Source organism: Colossoma macropomum, unplaced genomic scaffold (genome assembly GCF_904425465.1).
Source record: "Colossoma macropomum unplaced genomic scaffold, Colossoma_macropomum, whole genome shotgun sequence".
NCBI classification, from domain to species: Eukaryota; Metazoa; Chordata; class Actinopteri; order Characiformes; family Serrasalmidae; genus Colossoma; species Colossoma macropomum.
The window spans coordinates 4,613,867-4,629,517 of NW_023494809.1; the positions used below are offsets into that span (position 1 = coordinate 4,613,867).

General features: G+C 41.0%; 1 protein-coding gene across 2 annotated transcripts; it reads right to left on the reverse strand.

Annotated features, from left to right (window-relative positions):
- Positions 1-9: 9 nt before the first annotated feature.
- Positions 10-15,647, reverse strand: azin1a (antizyme inhibitor 1a). Of its 2 annotated transcripts, none has more exons than XM_036558026.1 (12): positions 15,508-15,647; positions 11,682-11,804; positions 9,310-9,501; positions 8,505-8,678; positions 7,755-7,927; positions 5,507-5,641; positions 4,901-4,982; positions 4,688-4,762; positions 4,322-4,487; positions 3,009-3,124; positions 2,179-2,393; positions 10-1,081 (listed from the first exon to the last, which is right to left on the reverse strand). In XM_036558026.1, the coding sequence occupies exons 3-12, from the start codon at positions 9,415-9,417 to the stop codon at positions 976-978; spliced, it is 1,350 nt and encodes a 449-aa protein (XP_036413919.1). In that variant the 5' UTR covers positions 9,418-9,501; positions 11,682-11,804; positions 15,508-15,647; the 3' UTR covers positions 10-975. The 2 variants fall into 2 exon arrangements, with proteins under 2 accessions (XP_036413919.1, XP_036413918.1); XM_036558025.1 differs by lacking the exon at positions 15,508-15,647 and adding an exon at positions 13,234-13,422.
- Positions 15,648-15,651: the final 4 nt, after the last annotated feature.

Below are 15,651 nucleotides of genomic sequence, written 5' to 3' on the forward strand. Positions count from 1 at the left end.
CGACACAAATTCATGAGCACACTGGTTTACTGACAGCGTATTGCCAAACAGGCCACTGGCCAACATTTTACATATTCAGTCTGCTTCTTTCTGCACAAAGGATCTCGTTTAAAAATGACACTTCTTTAGGCAGCACAGCTCCAGAAGGTTCGGGTCGGTCTAACAGGTCACGTCATGGATCCTTCTTTTATAGGGGTTTCAAATGACACGTCTCACTTAACAGAGCAGCCTCAAACCAACAACACTTTCCCTAAAACGTTTCAGTCACTTTCTTCACCATATTTCAAACGGCATCATTACAACCTATCAGAAGAAGAGCAGGACAAATCTGAGGAAACAATAATGTGCTATGACTTCATGCCAAAGCGATTCCAGTATTGCAGTTTACTAATACGATCTGTGTTCAATTTGTCTGAACAATATTTATCGAGAGACACAGAGGCTTTTCTCAAAGCTGCAGCACCATCTGCTGGCCACAAGGAAAACAACGTCTGACTTAATGGTTAGACACACAACAGCCACCTAGTAGCTTCGATGCTCAAAACAATAATACCACAAATACATGGGTCTTAAAAGGCATGACAACTGATACGGTCATTAGGCTTCATATTCAATAAATAACTATCAGGTCAGATGCAAACCTGACTTGCAATTGACGACATGAAATATCACATATATGCAAGTATGTATATACTGTGTTTTTAAAACTGAATTAAATAGACTCTAGTAGGTTTGTAAACAGCAATAAATGACTCCCCCCCAAAAAAGACACAGATCCCGTCTTATTTAAGTTACTGTTTCGTGTTATAACTTATTTATGACAGTAAATGAGTTTGTTTTTGATCCAGTAACACTGGCTCGAAACCTCCCTTCCACTTTGCGCGGTCCCAGCCGAGCTCGAAAGAGCCAGAGGATTCTGCAAGACTTTCTTTAGTCACACCGCAGAGGCTGCTGAAGCCCCGGGACGGCCTCGTGCTAAGCTGGAGTGGAAATGGAGGTTTTTGTCAGGCTGGGTTGTTGGACCAGAGAGAAATTCTTCATGGTGGTGTCCAGAGTGATGCCACAATTCTGAATCTCGTACCTGCAAAAAAAAAGAAAGAAAAAAGAAAAGACAATTAACATCACGTTTATTATAAATTTATTAAGGTTCGATCCCCAGTGGAGCTAAGGCTACAATCACACAGCAGGTAAAAGTCAAATCTGATTTTCTCACCAAATCCGAATTTTCTTGTTTGTCTGTTCAGATTATCTTTTAAATGTGATCTGTATGCGACATCAGTCTGAACAGATCAGCTCCTAAACTGAGCCACATGCACAAAAGAACAGAGCGTCACGCTGCTTCACGGCTCATCCAGAGGTGAACAATCACAACCGCCAACGAACGCCAGTCGCTCCCGGAGGACCAGCTTCATCTTCACCAGCATCACAGGAGCCATCATGAAGCTTCACTGAGTGACAGCTGGGCTCATCACCCAGAATGTGTTCGAGCCGTAAAAAGGGCGCGGTCACTTCTTTGGTTCGCGTCCTCGGATTCTTTAAACTCTGCTTTCAGACTTTTAACTGTTCATTGACGCTGCAGCCTCGTTCTCCTGCGGCCGCGTTCGGACATTTCTTTAGAAATCTCTTCGAAAACGGAGGGTTTTGGATTCGTCTCTAATAATTTTTTGTAAAGAAACATCGACCTAAATGTTTATGAGTCTCAGCAGTGTGAAATTATGACGAATGTGGAGTTGGATTGACGTAAAAGTCATGAATTCCGATCTGGCTGTTCAGACTGAGTCGCAGTGCCGCAGATCGGATACGGATCGGATTTCAGTACCACATATGAAAGCGTCTCAAATCTGAATTGAAATTGTCAGATTCAGTGTGTTTATCTGTTCACACTGACACACAAACACACATCTGAGTCACATATGAAGAAAAAGATCGGATTTGGGCCACTTTTACCTGCTGTGTAAATGTAGCCTAATCTGCCTGTTCTGAGTTCACTGTTTTCTGTGACGTCACAACAAGCAACTCATTTATATCCATCCATCTTTTCAGCCCACAGCAGTTTTATCTGGGGTAGATGGAGAATTGGGTAAATTTGATTTTTGATCAGCTATCAACAGCTGAACTATCCCCTTAAGCATTACAATCCAACCGAGCGACTTCCTCTCTCCCACTCAGCGTCCGTACCAGTCTCCTGCAGAGATGACGTAGTGAACGGGCGGTTTGTGTTCGTCTGCGTGAGCACCCATCACTCCGAGGCTGTTCGCTCCAGCGCGGCTGAACACCAGCCAGTCCCCCACGCTGAGCTCGGGGAGCAGGCAGGACTCCACCACCTGATCCAGGCCGTCACTAGAGGGCCCCCACAGACTGCTAGAGAAAAGTGGCTCGTCCGAGGATTTCTCCTAGAGGAACACCGCAACAGAGACCATCATCACCAATTCTGGATCTTTATCTCTTTTTAACAAGCATCTTAAGTCTTTTCTTTTTAGACACGTTTTATTTATGTAGTTCTGGATCTTTTCTTAAGAAGAGTCTTAAGACTTTTCTTTTTAGACCTGTTTTCATGAATTAATTTCTGCTTTGTTTTAGAAACTCTGGATCTTTTAAGAAGAATCCTAAGAATTTCAGTTTCAGATGGGTTTCATGGATTTTGTGTTGTCTTAAAAAATTCTGGATCCTTTTTTTGTAGAATCTTAAGACTCTTATGTTTTTATGATTTTTGTTTTGTTTATTTTTCTGTAAACCACTTTGAGCTGACCTTGTAATGAAATGTGTGCTATATAAGTAAAATGTATTATTATTATTATTATTATTAATATTATTACATGTGTTAGTAAGGATAAACATTATGAAATGTCTGAGATTTCGTTGATTCACCAAAAGATATATAGGGTTTAATTATTGATTTCGCCATAAAATCAGTGCCATGGAACACTAATGATCTAATGATGATGCATGACATTTTCAAGCATTATTCTTTGGTTTCAAACGTGTTAAACCATCCAAACAGAAGATACCTTGTGCAGAGATGGAGCAGGAACAGGTTCCTCCAACAGTTTATAGGCAAATGAGCCAAATACACCATCATTCATATAGTACAGAAACTCCGGCTCATCATTTCCAGAAAGCATGTCTGAGGACCACAAAACACACACACACAAAGATGGTCATGTTTCCATTTATCTCAGACTGAAACAGTTCAGGACTGTTGGATTAGAAATAATAATAATAAGGCAAATAATAAGATCATTTTAAGTGCTTTTCAAGGTAGCCAAGGACAATGTACAAAGAATGTACAGAAATACATAACACACATACATACAGATACACCGATCAGGCATAACATGATGACCACCTCCTTGTTTCTACGCTCATTGTCCATTTTATCAGCTCCACTTACTATATAGGTGCACTTTGTAGTTCTACAGTTACAGACTGTAGTCCATCTGTTTCTCTGATACTTTGTTAGCCCCCTTTTACCCTGTTCTTCAGTGGTCAGGACCCCTATGGACCCTCACAGAGCAGGTATTATTTGGGTGGTGGATCATTCTCAGCACTGCAGTAACACTGACGTGGTGGTGGTGTGTTAGTGTGTGTTGCGCTGGTGCGAGTGGATCAGACACAGCAGTGCTGCTGGAGTTTTTAAACACCTCTGTGTCACTGCTGGACTGAGAATAGTCCACCAACCAAAAACATCCAGCCAACAGCGTCTTGTGGGCAGCGTCCTGTGACCACTGATGAAGGGCTAGAGGATGACCAACACAAACTGTGCAGCAGCAGATGAGCTATCGTCTCTGACTTTACATCTGCAAGGTGGACTGACAAGGTAGGAGTGTCTAATAGAGTGGACAGTGAGTGGACACAGTGTTTAAAATCTCCAGCAGCACTGCTGTGTCTGATCCACTCGGACCAGCGCATCACACACTAACACACCACCACCACATGCAGTGCTGAGAATGATCCACCACCCAAATAGTACCTGCTCTGTGAGGGTCCATGGGGGTCCTGACCACTGAAGAACAGGGTAAAAGGGGGCTAACAAAGTATCAGAGAAACAGATGGACTACAGTCTGTAACTGTAGAACTACAAAGTGCACCTATATAGTAAGTGGAGCTGATAAAATGGACAATGAGTGTAGAAACAAGGAGGTGGTCAGAATGTTATGCCTGATCGGTGTGTGTACAGATACGTTTCAAAATGTCAAACCATGGACGTTCGCTAATATTAAAACGGTAAAGTTAAAACAGTAAATAAATAAATAAATAATCATCACAAAAGAGGAGATAAAATATAACAGCAGAGCAGAAAAGCAGTTTGATTGGTGCTCACCGTGTGGGTGCTGATTGGCGTCCCTAGCTGCCGTTTTCTTTGAGATGATGCTCACAGCCAGTGAGAAAGCAGAAGAGACGTGATACGCTCCAGGTTCAGCAATAACTGAGACGCCCGTCGACGGAGGAAAGTACACGTCCAGCATGGGTTTCAACGCCCTGTTCACCTGCAAGAGGAAACAAAATATTATGCATGGTATCTGTTTGTCCAATGCTGACTAAAGAGGTTCCACACGTAAGCTCAGACTTCAGGGAGCTCTGTTTTGCTCCAAAGGGCTTTATGTCCCCTAAAGGACAAAAATTCAGAAGGGCAGCTCTAACTTAAACTGGTATTATCAGGTATTTTTCATAATGAAGTACTTATTACCTTTTCTAACTGAGCTTCTGTTCCATCAAAGCCTCCTCCAATGTCCAGAACATTCATGACGAAGCCAAGCTCCTCCTACGTTAAACATGATTTATAACACATTTTATAAATTTATGAGCCACTGTTTACTTCGAGATGGTGCAGAAGAGACATAGTTCTCATTGCTCCAGGTTGAGCAATGAATATGCAAACATAAAATGTCTGCTGACTCACCCCCATATCAAACACACAGCGGGCGTCTGACACAGCGCGAGTGAAGGCCTGGGGCTCGGCACAGCAGCTCGGGATGTGAAACCTGCAACGAACAAACATTTATATTTTTTAGGCTGTTATGTCCAGGTTATTATTTACAGGCTGTTATGTCCAAAGTACGGTGGCTGAGATGACCCAACAAACAAACAAAAAAAAATTATAAGGTTCTACTGAGGATAAAGTCTGTCCATGATCTGTGACAAGACAGCAGCACTGATATGTTAAAGCGATAAGATGCGAGAGCCCGCGTGATTTTACAGTGTTAAAGGCTCAAGCTCGGCACGCAGCGCAAGCCACTTTCACACTGAATGAATGAAAATTCAGCGCTGAGGGCAAAAAATCTGATTTGTGCCACGTTAACCTGGTAATGTGAACGCAGCCTTTGATACAAGTGTTTTCTGCATTTGCAACGTGTTTTTAATTGTACTGTGATTAGGATCTTGTGTGCCACCGTACCAAAGGCTAAATTTCAAGACATGGATGAAGCCTTGCGCTGGATTAATGCTGACTGCCCAAAAAATGCCCCATCACTTAATCGATTCAGTATATGATGGGCTTGTAACTCACTTGACTCCAGCCACGTGCAGGCTGAGCTCCTTTGCGCACTCCAGCAGATGCCTGCAGTCCTTCAGCGTGCAGCCGAACGGCATGGCGGTCTCCTCTCGCTCACAGCAGCCTCCACTGGACACCTGAAGCAGCAGCCTAAAGCAAACATAAACAGCACTCTCAGGGCTCTGGGTAAACATGCTGGTGTTAATCCTGCGGGGCTGCTTCCCAGTCAGAGATTAAGCCTAATCCTTCAGTAAATTGCGGCGTCAATGGTGAATCACCATTGCAGAACTTTTTAGTCTAAACTTAGGCTTAACCCAGTCTGAGAAACTGGCCACACATGTGTTTAAAGGGTCTTTCTTCACAGGTCTTAAAGGGCCCATATCATGGAAAAGCATGATGTCACGAAAACCACCACATTTACATACATTCATCTCTTCTGCCTACCGCAGTTTAGTCACCGTCCATTCACAATGAAGTTTTAAGGAGCGTCTCAGTCCGGAATGAGCCACGATACAGCACAGCCAATCCGAACAGAGCTCATTTACATATCTCAGTCTCAAAGGCACAGTAACAAAAACACGCTGTTTAATTGTAAGAGATAAGGAAAGCTTGGAAATTGACATGTAAACATGGATTATGACTATTTTTGGCACATAAAAACACAGTAACATCGTAAGTGGACCTTTAAAATACAAGTAAAAAAAGGATATGGGCCCTTTAAGACTACATGATAAATTTAAGGTCAGTTTCCCAGACCCAGATTAAGCCTAAGCTTAGACTAAAAGCTATTTCCCATGGTGATTCAACACTGGCACTGCCGTTTAGTCCATGTCTGGGAAACCTGCTCCAAGAGTTCAAAGGTCTGAGCTGACTCAAAGAAGGTTTTTGTCTAACAAGAGAAAAAAGGGGCATCTAAACGCCACAACTGCATGTGCACCAGTCATAATTGCATATTCACGGGCCAAACGAACTGTTTTTAACATGAAGTTTAAATAAATATACACGAGTGGCTTACTGGCTCAGAGCTACACTGCCTACTGCTGTCTAGGCCTGCCTTTACTGATGCAACTGTATAAATGCTTTAGCCAGACCAACGACTAAGTAATGAATAAAGACAGCAAACAGGAGGCATGATCGGATCTCCATAAAGCTTCCTTAATCGTCACTACCAATACTGCACTGTCTGGTGAAGCTCTCCTTTAACAAACTTTTGAAAACGTTAGACTTTAAGCAGGAGCCATACTTTGCTTTTGTGAGTCACATCAAAATTACCTCAGTCGTCAGAACTGCTGCACCAGCTACCGAGACATCTGCATACTACTAGCTAGGGCTGAACGATTTTGGCAAAATATCTAATCGTAATTCTTCTGACCAATATTGCGATTATGATTTAAATTGCAATTGTTCACAATTGAGATATAAATTGAGGAATGGGCCTTTTTTGGACTAAGAAGACCAGCGTATATTCGTTCTGGCTTGAGACTTCAGCTCTTAACACAGTGCATCAGCCTGCCAGTTATTCGTGGTTGTGATGTCACAGGAGTTCACAAGCTGTTAGGTAAAAGTTTCCTACTTAAAGCTTGCATCGTATCGACGTTGTTGATAATAGACTGTTCAAATTGCGATTTCGATACAGAAATTAATCTTTCAGCCCTACCACTAGCAATTTTTTATGCTTATAATGAACGAAATAACCATAATACATTGAAATGACATTAAACTAAGATAATACGATGGTTATTGTAAATTTTTAACAGAGAAAATTCTCACATTTGTGGGTTTCTTTGGTCGCTTGTGCAGCCATCTTGCTGGTTTTTCTGTTTTTTCTCATAACTCTCCGTTTGGAGGGCCATGCAGCCCTAACACTTCACCCTACCCCTCTATCTCAACAAGAATTGGGACACCCTACCCCTAGGCGTGTATGCACAAAACGGAATAGATGATAGGGGCGAGGGGTGAAACAGGATTGGGTCAAAGACACATAATCAATTTGGAAAGTATGCAAACAGGTCGTCAGGTAATAAGCGCTCGAGTAGCCAGTCACCCATGGTCTTCCTTTCTCTACATTCTATCATATTTTTCCAAAAGCAACTTAAATTTACCAGCAGTAAGTTAAGTTTTCCACTCTAGGCCAGCTGGAAACCCATGACCTCAAGTCATAAAGTAGCTGTGACGACTGGACTGTTATTACTGCCTGTATATATAACCTTTAAAAACACTAGACCAGTAGTTTGAGCCAGCACAGTCCGAGGTGTAGCCTTACTTTGCTTTGGGGTGAGAGCGAGCGATCTTCCGCAACTCAGCCTCGCTGTCGCACACCAGGAGCTGGATGCCGTGTTTGGCAGCATATTTGATGTGAGAGAGCTGCTTACACATCCCACCCAGGATGACGTCCTGAGACGGGACACCAAAGCTCTTCACCAACTCCAGCTCATGCTGGAAATGAAAAGCATGACAGAATTAGAGCATATTAAGAATAGGAGGAGGGATAAAACAAGTATAAATATGACCCTGCTGATGCTGATCCTATTTTAGAAAACAACTTCAATCAAAACTCCCTGGATCTGAAAGCGGCATTCAAGTCTAAAATATGAATACATTTATATCCTGTTATTGTACTGTTTTGAACCCACAGAAACTTAAATGAACCAATGACAGACAGCACCACTAGAAGAACCTGAGGTTAAAGCAATACTCAACCTAACATCTATGTGCTGCAATTGTATTGTTTGGTCGATTACCACAGACAATAACATGTTTTCCTGAACTCAGAAAACAACAGAAAACCCACTGAATCGAAACATTTCAGAAGCCAGCTGGCAGCTCCTCCAGCACCTGCCCACTGGCTTTTATTATAAGTGTGCTCCGAGTTGACGGATTTTCTGTTTCCTTACCTCACGCAAGGACACAGTGGCAGTAGCCATCAGCCTGATAAGCCCTTCAGACATAAAGTCATCGTGTGCCTACTGGACTACCATTACTCTCAATAAGATACAGTATGAGGTAAGTTTACCTTGCTGGAGCAAACGAAGCCAGTTCCCAACGCAGCCAGAATCTCGATGACCACCGGACTGCCGTTACACTTCACCACGTAAAAGGGGCGAATATGGTCCATATGAGTTTTCCATCGGATCTGCTGCCAAATGATGGCCCCCAGATCGGCCACAAAAAAAGCATTCTTCTGAGCCTAAAGGAGGAACGTATACTCTGTTAATGTGTATATGCTTTATATGCCCTGACAGACCACAGCAGTGCAGACGTCACCATTTTGCCTTAAACACACCTGATTCAACCATCAGCTAATTAGGAAGGCCTCTGTGAACTGAATTCAGTGTTAAAAAGGGGGAAAATGGTAGTCTCTGCTGAGCTGTGACCCGGAAGACTGGTTCTAATTTCATCCTATTTTCAGCTGAAAAATCAAACTGAATTCAACTTGGACCAATTACAAATGATCTAAATGTAACTTTTCTGGCATCACACTCTGTGAACTGAATGACACGAATTCAAGAATCTGTGCAGAAAACAAAACAGGTGTTGACAATATATCAGCAGCCAATATTTTACATGGCAATAAACGGAACTATCTGCTTACTTTTTTCTGGACCAAGAGTCTTATGGTCACTGTACTTGGTTATGGATTACAGTTAAAAATATTACTGTACTGATTATTTGAATCAGTTTCACGCACAACTAGGAGTTAATTATTGATCATATAAACATTAGAAACGTTATGTCAGTGCGTTCCTAAATAAAACTGTTTAATTATGAGAACTGCTGTGAGGTTTGATTAACACCTGACCCTGACCCGCAGTACTTACAAGAGTTTGGTCACAGATATGTTTGTCAATCACATCTCGGAGAGCAGTGTCTCCGTCCAGCAGCTCGACAGAATAGTGCAATTCATCCAGCGTCCCCTTCATCCTCATCCAAAAGCCCAAGACAACACAGGCATAAAGCAGGTCACCTATTTAGCAGAGCCTCTTGCAGCTCCTGGGTCCTAGCGATATCCACTGCAAAACAGAGAAAACAAAAGCAAAAACAAATTATTTAAATCTGGACTGTGTACAGTTCTGATATTCTTTAACCTGAAGACAACATCATTAACAATATTCTTCAATGACTGCAGAATTGTGGGAAATCAATCCAGTTTTAAAGGGCGATTCAACCTATTTTGCAAAAATATGCATAATTGTGTCACTGACATGTAAACAAAGTTATTTAGATGTGTTTGATAGAAAGTGGTGCACTTGGTGGTGATAGGAACCAGGTGTTGATTACAAAACAAATATAGCCATTTTATTTACTATTCAAAACCAGCAGGGAACCTACACGTGTCTTATGAGTTTTATATGGACTGTTGATGCTGGTAAAATAGTAGAAAATCGGAAATAATTAAGTTTTCTTTGGATACTATTTACCCTTAACAACATCCTGCATGCACATCTCTGCCGTTAATGTATTTAAAAATATATTTTAAGCCAGAATTCTATATTAAAACTGTCACAAAACAAAACAAAATCTAAACTATTTTTGTGTTGTAACTTTCTGTGAAGGAGCTTTCAGAGGCATTAAACTCTTCAGCTGTCTGGTTCCTATTACCACCACTGTAAAAATTCTTACCCAGTGAGTTTCTCTAGAATGGAATAATTTTTACAGCACTGACAGTAACATACATTTTTGCTGTACAAATATCTGTAGACCAAAAAACGTGATCATCTTATGAATGGCTTGTAAGTGAGACTTTCATTGAAAACACAGTTTCACTGTGAAACTATAAGTGAAAATGGAACAACATGTACAACTGGCAGAGTATGAAGTCATTTGTCATCTGGGCAGGACCACACAGCTGTGCCTTTTCATGCTTTACCTGCTCAAACACACCTCACCTATACCATAAAGGGCTCGATGATTAGCTGATGACATGAACCAGGCGCGCGAGAGCAGGCAAAACACTACACTGTGCAGTGATCCAAGGGTGGGCCTGAACACTCCGGCTCTAGAGTCTTTTCTCTGTGCCAAGCTAGACATGTGCGCTCCCTGTGACCCTGACATCATCAGCGCTATCGGCAAAAGCAAAGAGCTACATAAAGGTGATGCAGCATTCATTAAAGCAAGAGTGTTATAGACTATACATAACCTCTATATACTTGTTTATATGCACGTTTATATAAACACACACACACACATATATATATATATATAGATCAACATGTTTACTAACTATAATATAATATAGATCAAAGATTATTTTCATTCATTAAAAAAAGGAAAATTAAATTATTAAGAAATATAGTCATTTAGAATGGTTTGGTGTGAAATGCTGTATTGTTCATAGAATTGAACTGAATTGGTGATAGGAACCAGACATCCACCTCTAAAAGCTCCCTCACAGAAAGTTATTATGGTTATGAATTCACTACCTAGTGCCTGAGACTTTGCTCTGTTTTGTGAGTTTTGACTTAAAAAGTATTTTTAAATCTATTCATTGAGGAGCACAACATGCAGGGTGCTGTAACACAGCACAGTATTTGTGTTCTAGACAATGCAACCCCTGGTTCCTGTCACCACTACTGCAAAGAAATGAGTCAGTAATTTTCTCTACAGTGCACTATTTGGCATCAAAACACTCTAAATGGCTTTGTTTACATCCATCCATCCATCATCTAAACCGCTTGTCCTTCTGGGTCCTGGTGGGGTGCTGGAGCCTATCCCAGCTGTCATTGGGCGGAAGGCAGGATACACCCTGGACAGGTCGCCAGTCCATCGCAGGGCAGACAGACAGACATACACATTCACACTCACACTCACACCTAGGGGCAATTCAGCACGTCCAATTGGCCTGACTGCATGTCTTTGGACTGTGGGAGGAAACCGGAGTACCCGGAGGAAACCCACGCAGACACGGGGAGAACATGCAAACTCCACACAGAAATGACCCTGGTCACCCGGCCGGGAATCGAACCCAGGCCCTTCTTGCTGTGGTGGCGCCACTGTGCCACCGTGCCGCCCTTTGTTTACATATTAACAACTAAATTATGCAAAAATTCAGAGAAACTGGTGAAATTCCCCTTCATGATACTTGCTACCTACAGCTATCTGACTATATGTCTTATTTTTGGCACAGCACAGATCACATCACTATCACTTGAATACATTAGAGGCATATATTAGGTCTACATGTTGGACTTACAGAGTCAGGTCAGAAAATGGACCCCTCCTGTTATCAGCTAGGATCCCAAGGAGGCTCAGCGTTGAAGTCAAACTGCTCACGGTAGACAGACGCTCCTAGGTTGTTCTGATAGTTCACAGCCACCTGAAATTTGACACATTACACATTTATGACCATCATGGCAAAACACACTACACACCTCAAATCTAACATAGTGCAAATCTCTTGGAATGATGTTTCACATTTTACAAGTCTGACTGCATAACAAGGGCTAAAACTAACTGCAGGACATGATACAACAACCATAATCCAACCACTGTTGGTCGACACAAATAACTGGGATTAACACAGGTGTGACTCCTCTAGCTAAAACCAACATTAATGTAACCACAACCTGCAAGGGCTGGGCAATATGACCATATATATTGATATTGTGGCAAATTATGTTACAATATAATATGCTTTTCAGCACATATTATACATACTGTCAGTACAAGCAGACAAACTGCATGTCTCGTTATAAACAGAGCAAAAGTTTAACTAGATTTAGTCCCATTTAACTGAATTTAGTGCAACACAGTAAGCCAAATATTGAATAAAAATCAGCATATTCACAATTTTTGACAGTATTTTTTAAGAAGTAGCACTACTGGTTCTTTTTTCTCTGTTCCAACTGATCAAATGTCTGAAAAAAATAAATATCGTGACATTTTGTACATTGTGGAAGTTTCATGAAGTATCACAATATTAAGTTTGCCATTTCGCCCACCTCTAAGACCAACCTACAATAATAAAGTGGGGTTAAACTGAGTCTGTTAATGCAAAATAACAGCCATTTACGTTTCTCACAAACAGTAGGATTAGACAGCTGCCAGAGTATGGACTTTCAAAACAACCTATTCAGCAGTAAAACTGATTCACAGCAATTATTAGTTAGTTATAAGGGCAAAACAACAAGCGCGCAGCCCAGATATATGATAGAAGGCTTAAGTCGGCTTCCTATTCGCCAGCTTCTTACTCGAATTTCCCGTTCCACCTTAAATGGTGCAGCAGCTACATTCTGGCGCCACAATATCACTGCTGCACCATTTAAGGTGGAACGGGAAATTCGAGTAAGAAGCTGGCGAATAGGAAGCCAACTTTCATAACACGGATATGATCTAGTCCGCCAAATTTAGACAGAATGACAGAGAGGCCAATATTTAAAACCAGACTATTTAAAAAGGATAAATAAATAAGAGGATTAGGAGAAATTCAGCTAGCATTAATGCTACCTGTTTATCTGACGCTCCCGTTATCATTAAGTTTGTTATAACGAAGTAACGAGGCTCGAGTTACTAAAGCTAGCTTAGCTTAGCTTCCTAAATCCAATAAACACTCTGTAAAAACCTGTAAAGACTAATAGAGATGGTCTCTGATCGAATACTATTGATTATTTACACTTTTCACACTATTCGTGCTGAATTTGCTGTAAGTTGTAAATAAGCAGCAGAGCGGCCGGCGGTGAACGTTACAGCCCACCCCGCTGAGGAGGAGCAGCTCGGTTAGCAGTCAGCTAATGTTGGGTACTTACACGAGAGAAATTCCCAGAGTTTGGGGTAAACCGTCTTTTCTTTTTCGGCGGAATTTTTACAAAATATTGGGAACCCCGATGTTAAATATAAAACGACTCCCGACGGCCATATGCCTGACACAAACGACGAGTGTTCACTGAGCGATGTATTCAGGGCGGAGAAGCTTCGGTTGAATCAGTGAATCAGAGATCCGAATCGAGAAATGAATCTCAGTGAGCTGAACGACGCCAACCGGATCCTTGAAAAGAATCGTCACGGTTTCCCTGCTCGCTGTGGCTTTAAAACGTCGATCTTGCGAAATGTCTATATTTAAGCTGTAAAGTGTGGCTTGGTGTGAGATGTTCCGTTGTTGAGAAGCTCACCGAGTCAGAACTGTTATCGGCACAGTGGCGGTAATCGGAAAGAATTGCATCGAAAAAGCATTAAAGGGGAATTCCACTGATTTTTCAAAATGTCTGCATATTTCAGCGTTTGAGCTCATTCAGAGTGGTTTGGTGTGCAGTGGTTCTGATTTCTTCACAGTGGTGGTGATAGGAACCAGGGGTCGCCATGACTACAACACAAATATAGACATTTTATTTACCATCCAAACCCACCAGTGAACCTACACGAGTCTTCTGAGTTTTATATGCAGTGGTGAAGATGGTAAAACATGGGAAAAATGAAATAAAAAAATGTTTTTGGTGACTATTTTGCCTCACAACACCCTGCATGTGTCCCTCCACCATGAATGGACTCATTAACAAGACACAAAACTGGTCAACTTTCTGTGAGGGAGCTTTTAGAGGTGGACGTCTGGTTCCTATCACCACCACTGTGAACAATTCTGAGACTTAAGTTTCTCTAGAATGGAGCATTTTACACCAAACCACCCTGAATGACTTTGATTCCATCTTAACCATTCAGTTATGTAGAAATTTTTGAAAAATTGGTGGAGTTCCCCTTTAAGAAAGGCTTCTGTCCACTCTGAATGATTCTGTTACCTTCTCAGCCACTGAATTTTGCAGAACTATTGACAATTCAGTCTAATTTTATATATTTTTGTTAATGATTATTTAAAAAGTGCTTTATTAATTAGTTAAAAAGTGTAGTAGCTATAAGATCCAGAGTGACCCAGAGCAGATAAGCACAGTGTGTCGTGTGGTTGGTTACTTGACTCATTTTGTCCACAGAGCTTATGATTCTCTCAAGCAGCTAAAATGGGGACCGCGGATTACCCACAATGCACTTGAACGTGCATTTGAAATTGACACGTGATCTACACACACACACACACACACACACACACACGCCGTCTCAGATAGGTCAGCTCGCGCCCGTAGGGCTAGATAATGTACAAGTGCAGCAGATTCGAATCATTTCACTGAACTGAAGGAAAGATCCGAATCACTTAAAAGAATCATTTTCAAAAGGGGCGGGGCTACTTTTTAAAATTGATCTCACAGCTCAAAGACTTTTATTAATTATAACAAAAAATGTATTCTACTTCCCTGGCTGTTCTTTTATTAAATAAATCTTTTTCTCTGTTGTTAAATGTAAAAAATATAACAACTCAGTTGTGTGCAAATGTTTGTGCACCCCGGTCAAACGACATCTTATAAATGTTTATATTTTAAGTGAAAAAATAAGCAAACATCTTCTGAAAGGAACGCATTTTAATGTAAATTTATTGCTTATTTGCTGAATTTAATATACTGGGGAAATTAATAAAAATATAAAACATACAAAATATAAAATGTGGCCTGTGCAAAAGTCAAGGCTCATTTTTGTTTTAGGTTTTATGTTTTTTCCAATATAATAAACTGTGTTAAACATGAAAATTGTGCACTATAATTCATAGAAAATTGTCATAATTTAGTGTGTTCCATGTAGAGGATGTAATAACTTATGTGTAAACTAGAAAATCAACAAAATGTGTAATTTTGTTAAAAGGTTATACAATAATGTTTAATAATAAATAAAGGAGGAAATTGATGGTCTAAGTAACAAGACTGGTCTCTATAGGTGTGGCTATGTAAATAAACAATTAGAGTCTTTAAAAAATCTTATTTTACTTTATGCCCTATGTGTGTTTTAGTCAGATCACTGTGCTAGAGTAAAGCTCTAAATGTGAATCAGTCTTGTACAGTAGATAATGGTTGATCATCTATTGACAGAACAGTAGTTTCTGAGATTGTTTGAGTATCTGCACAAGTATCTCTACTATAGGCTGAATACTTTTGCTGTTGGTTAACTGTATTTACAGCTTTCGTGTGTGATGTGCATCAGTCTACCTGGAGTAGATCATCATCCTCTCCTGTACACGGTCCATCCTCGTGTCCTGTAGTGCATGGCTGGCTGCGCTCTGGCTCTAATATCATTAACTCAGAGTGGACGGTCCGAGCCGCTCCAGCAGACTGTTCATACTGACCACGTTT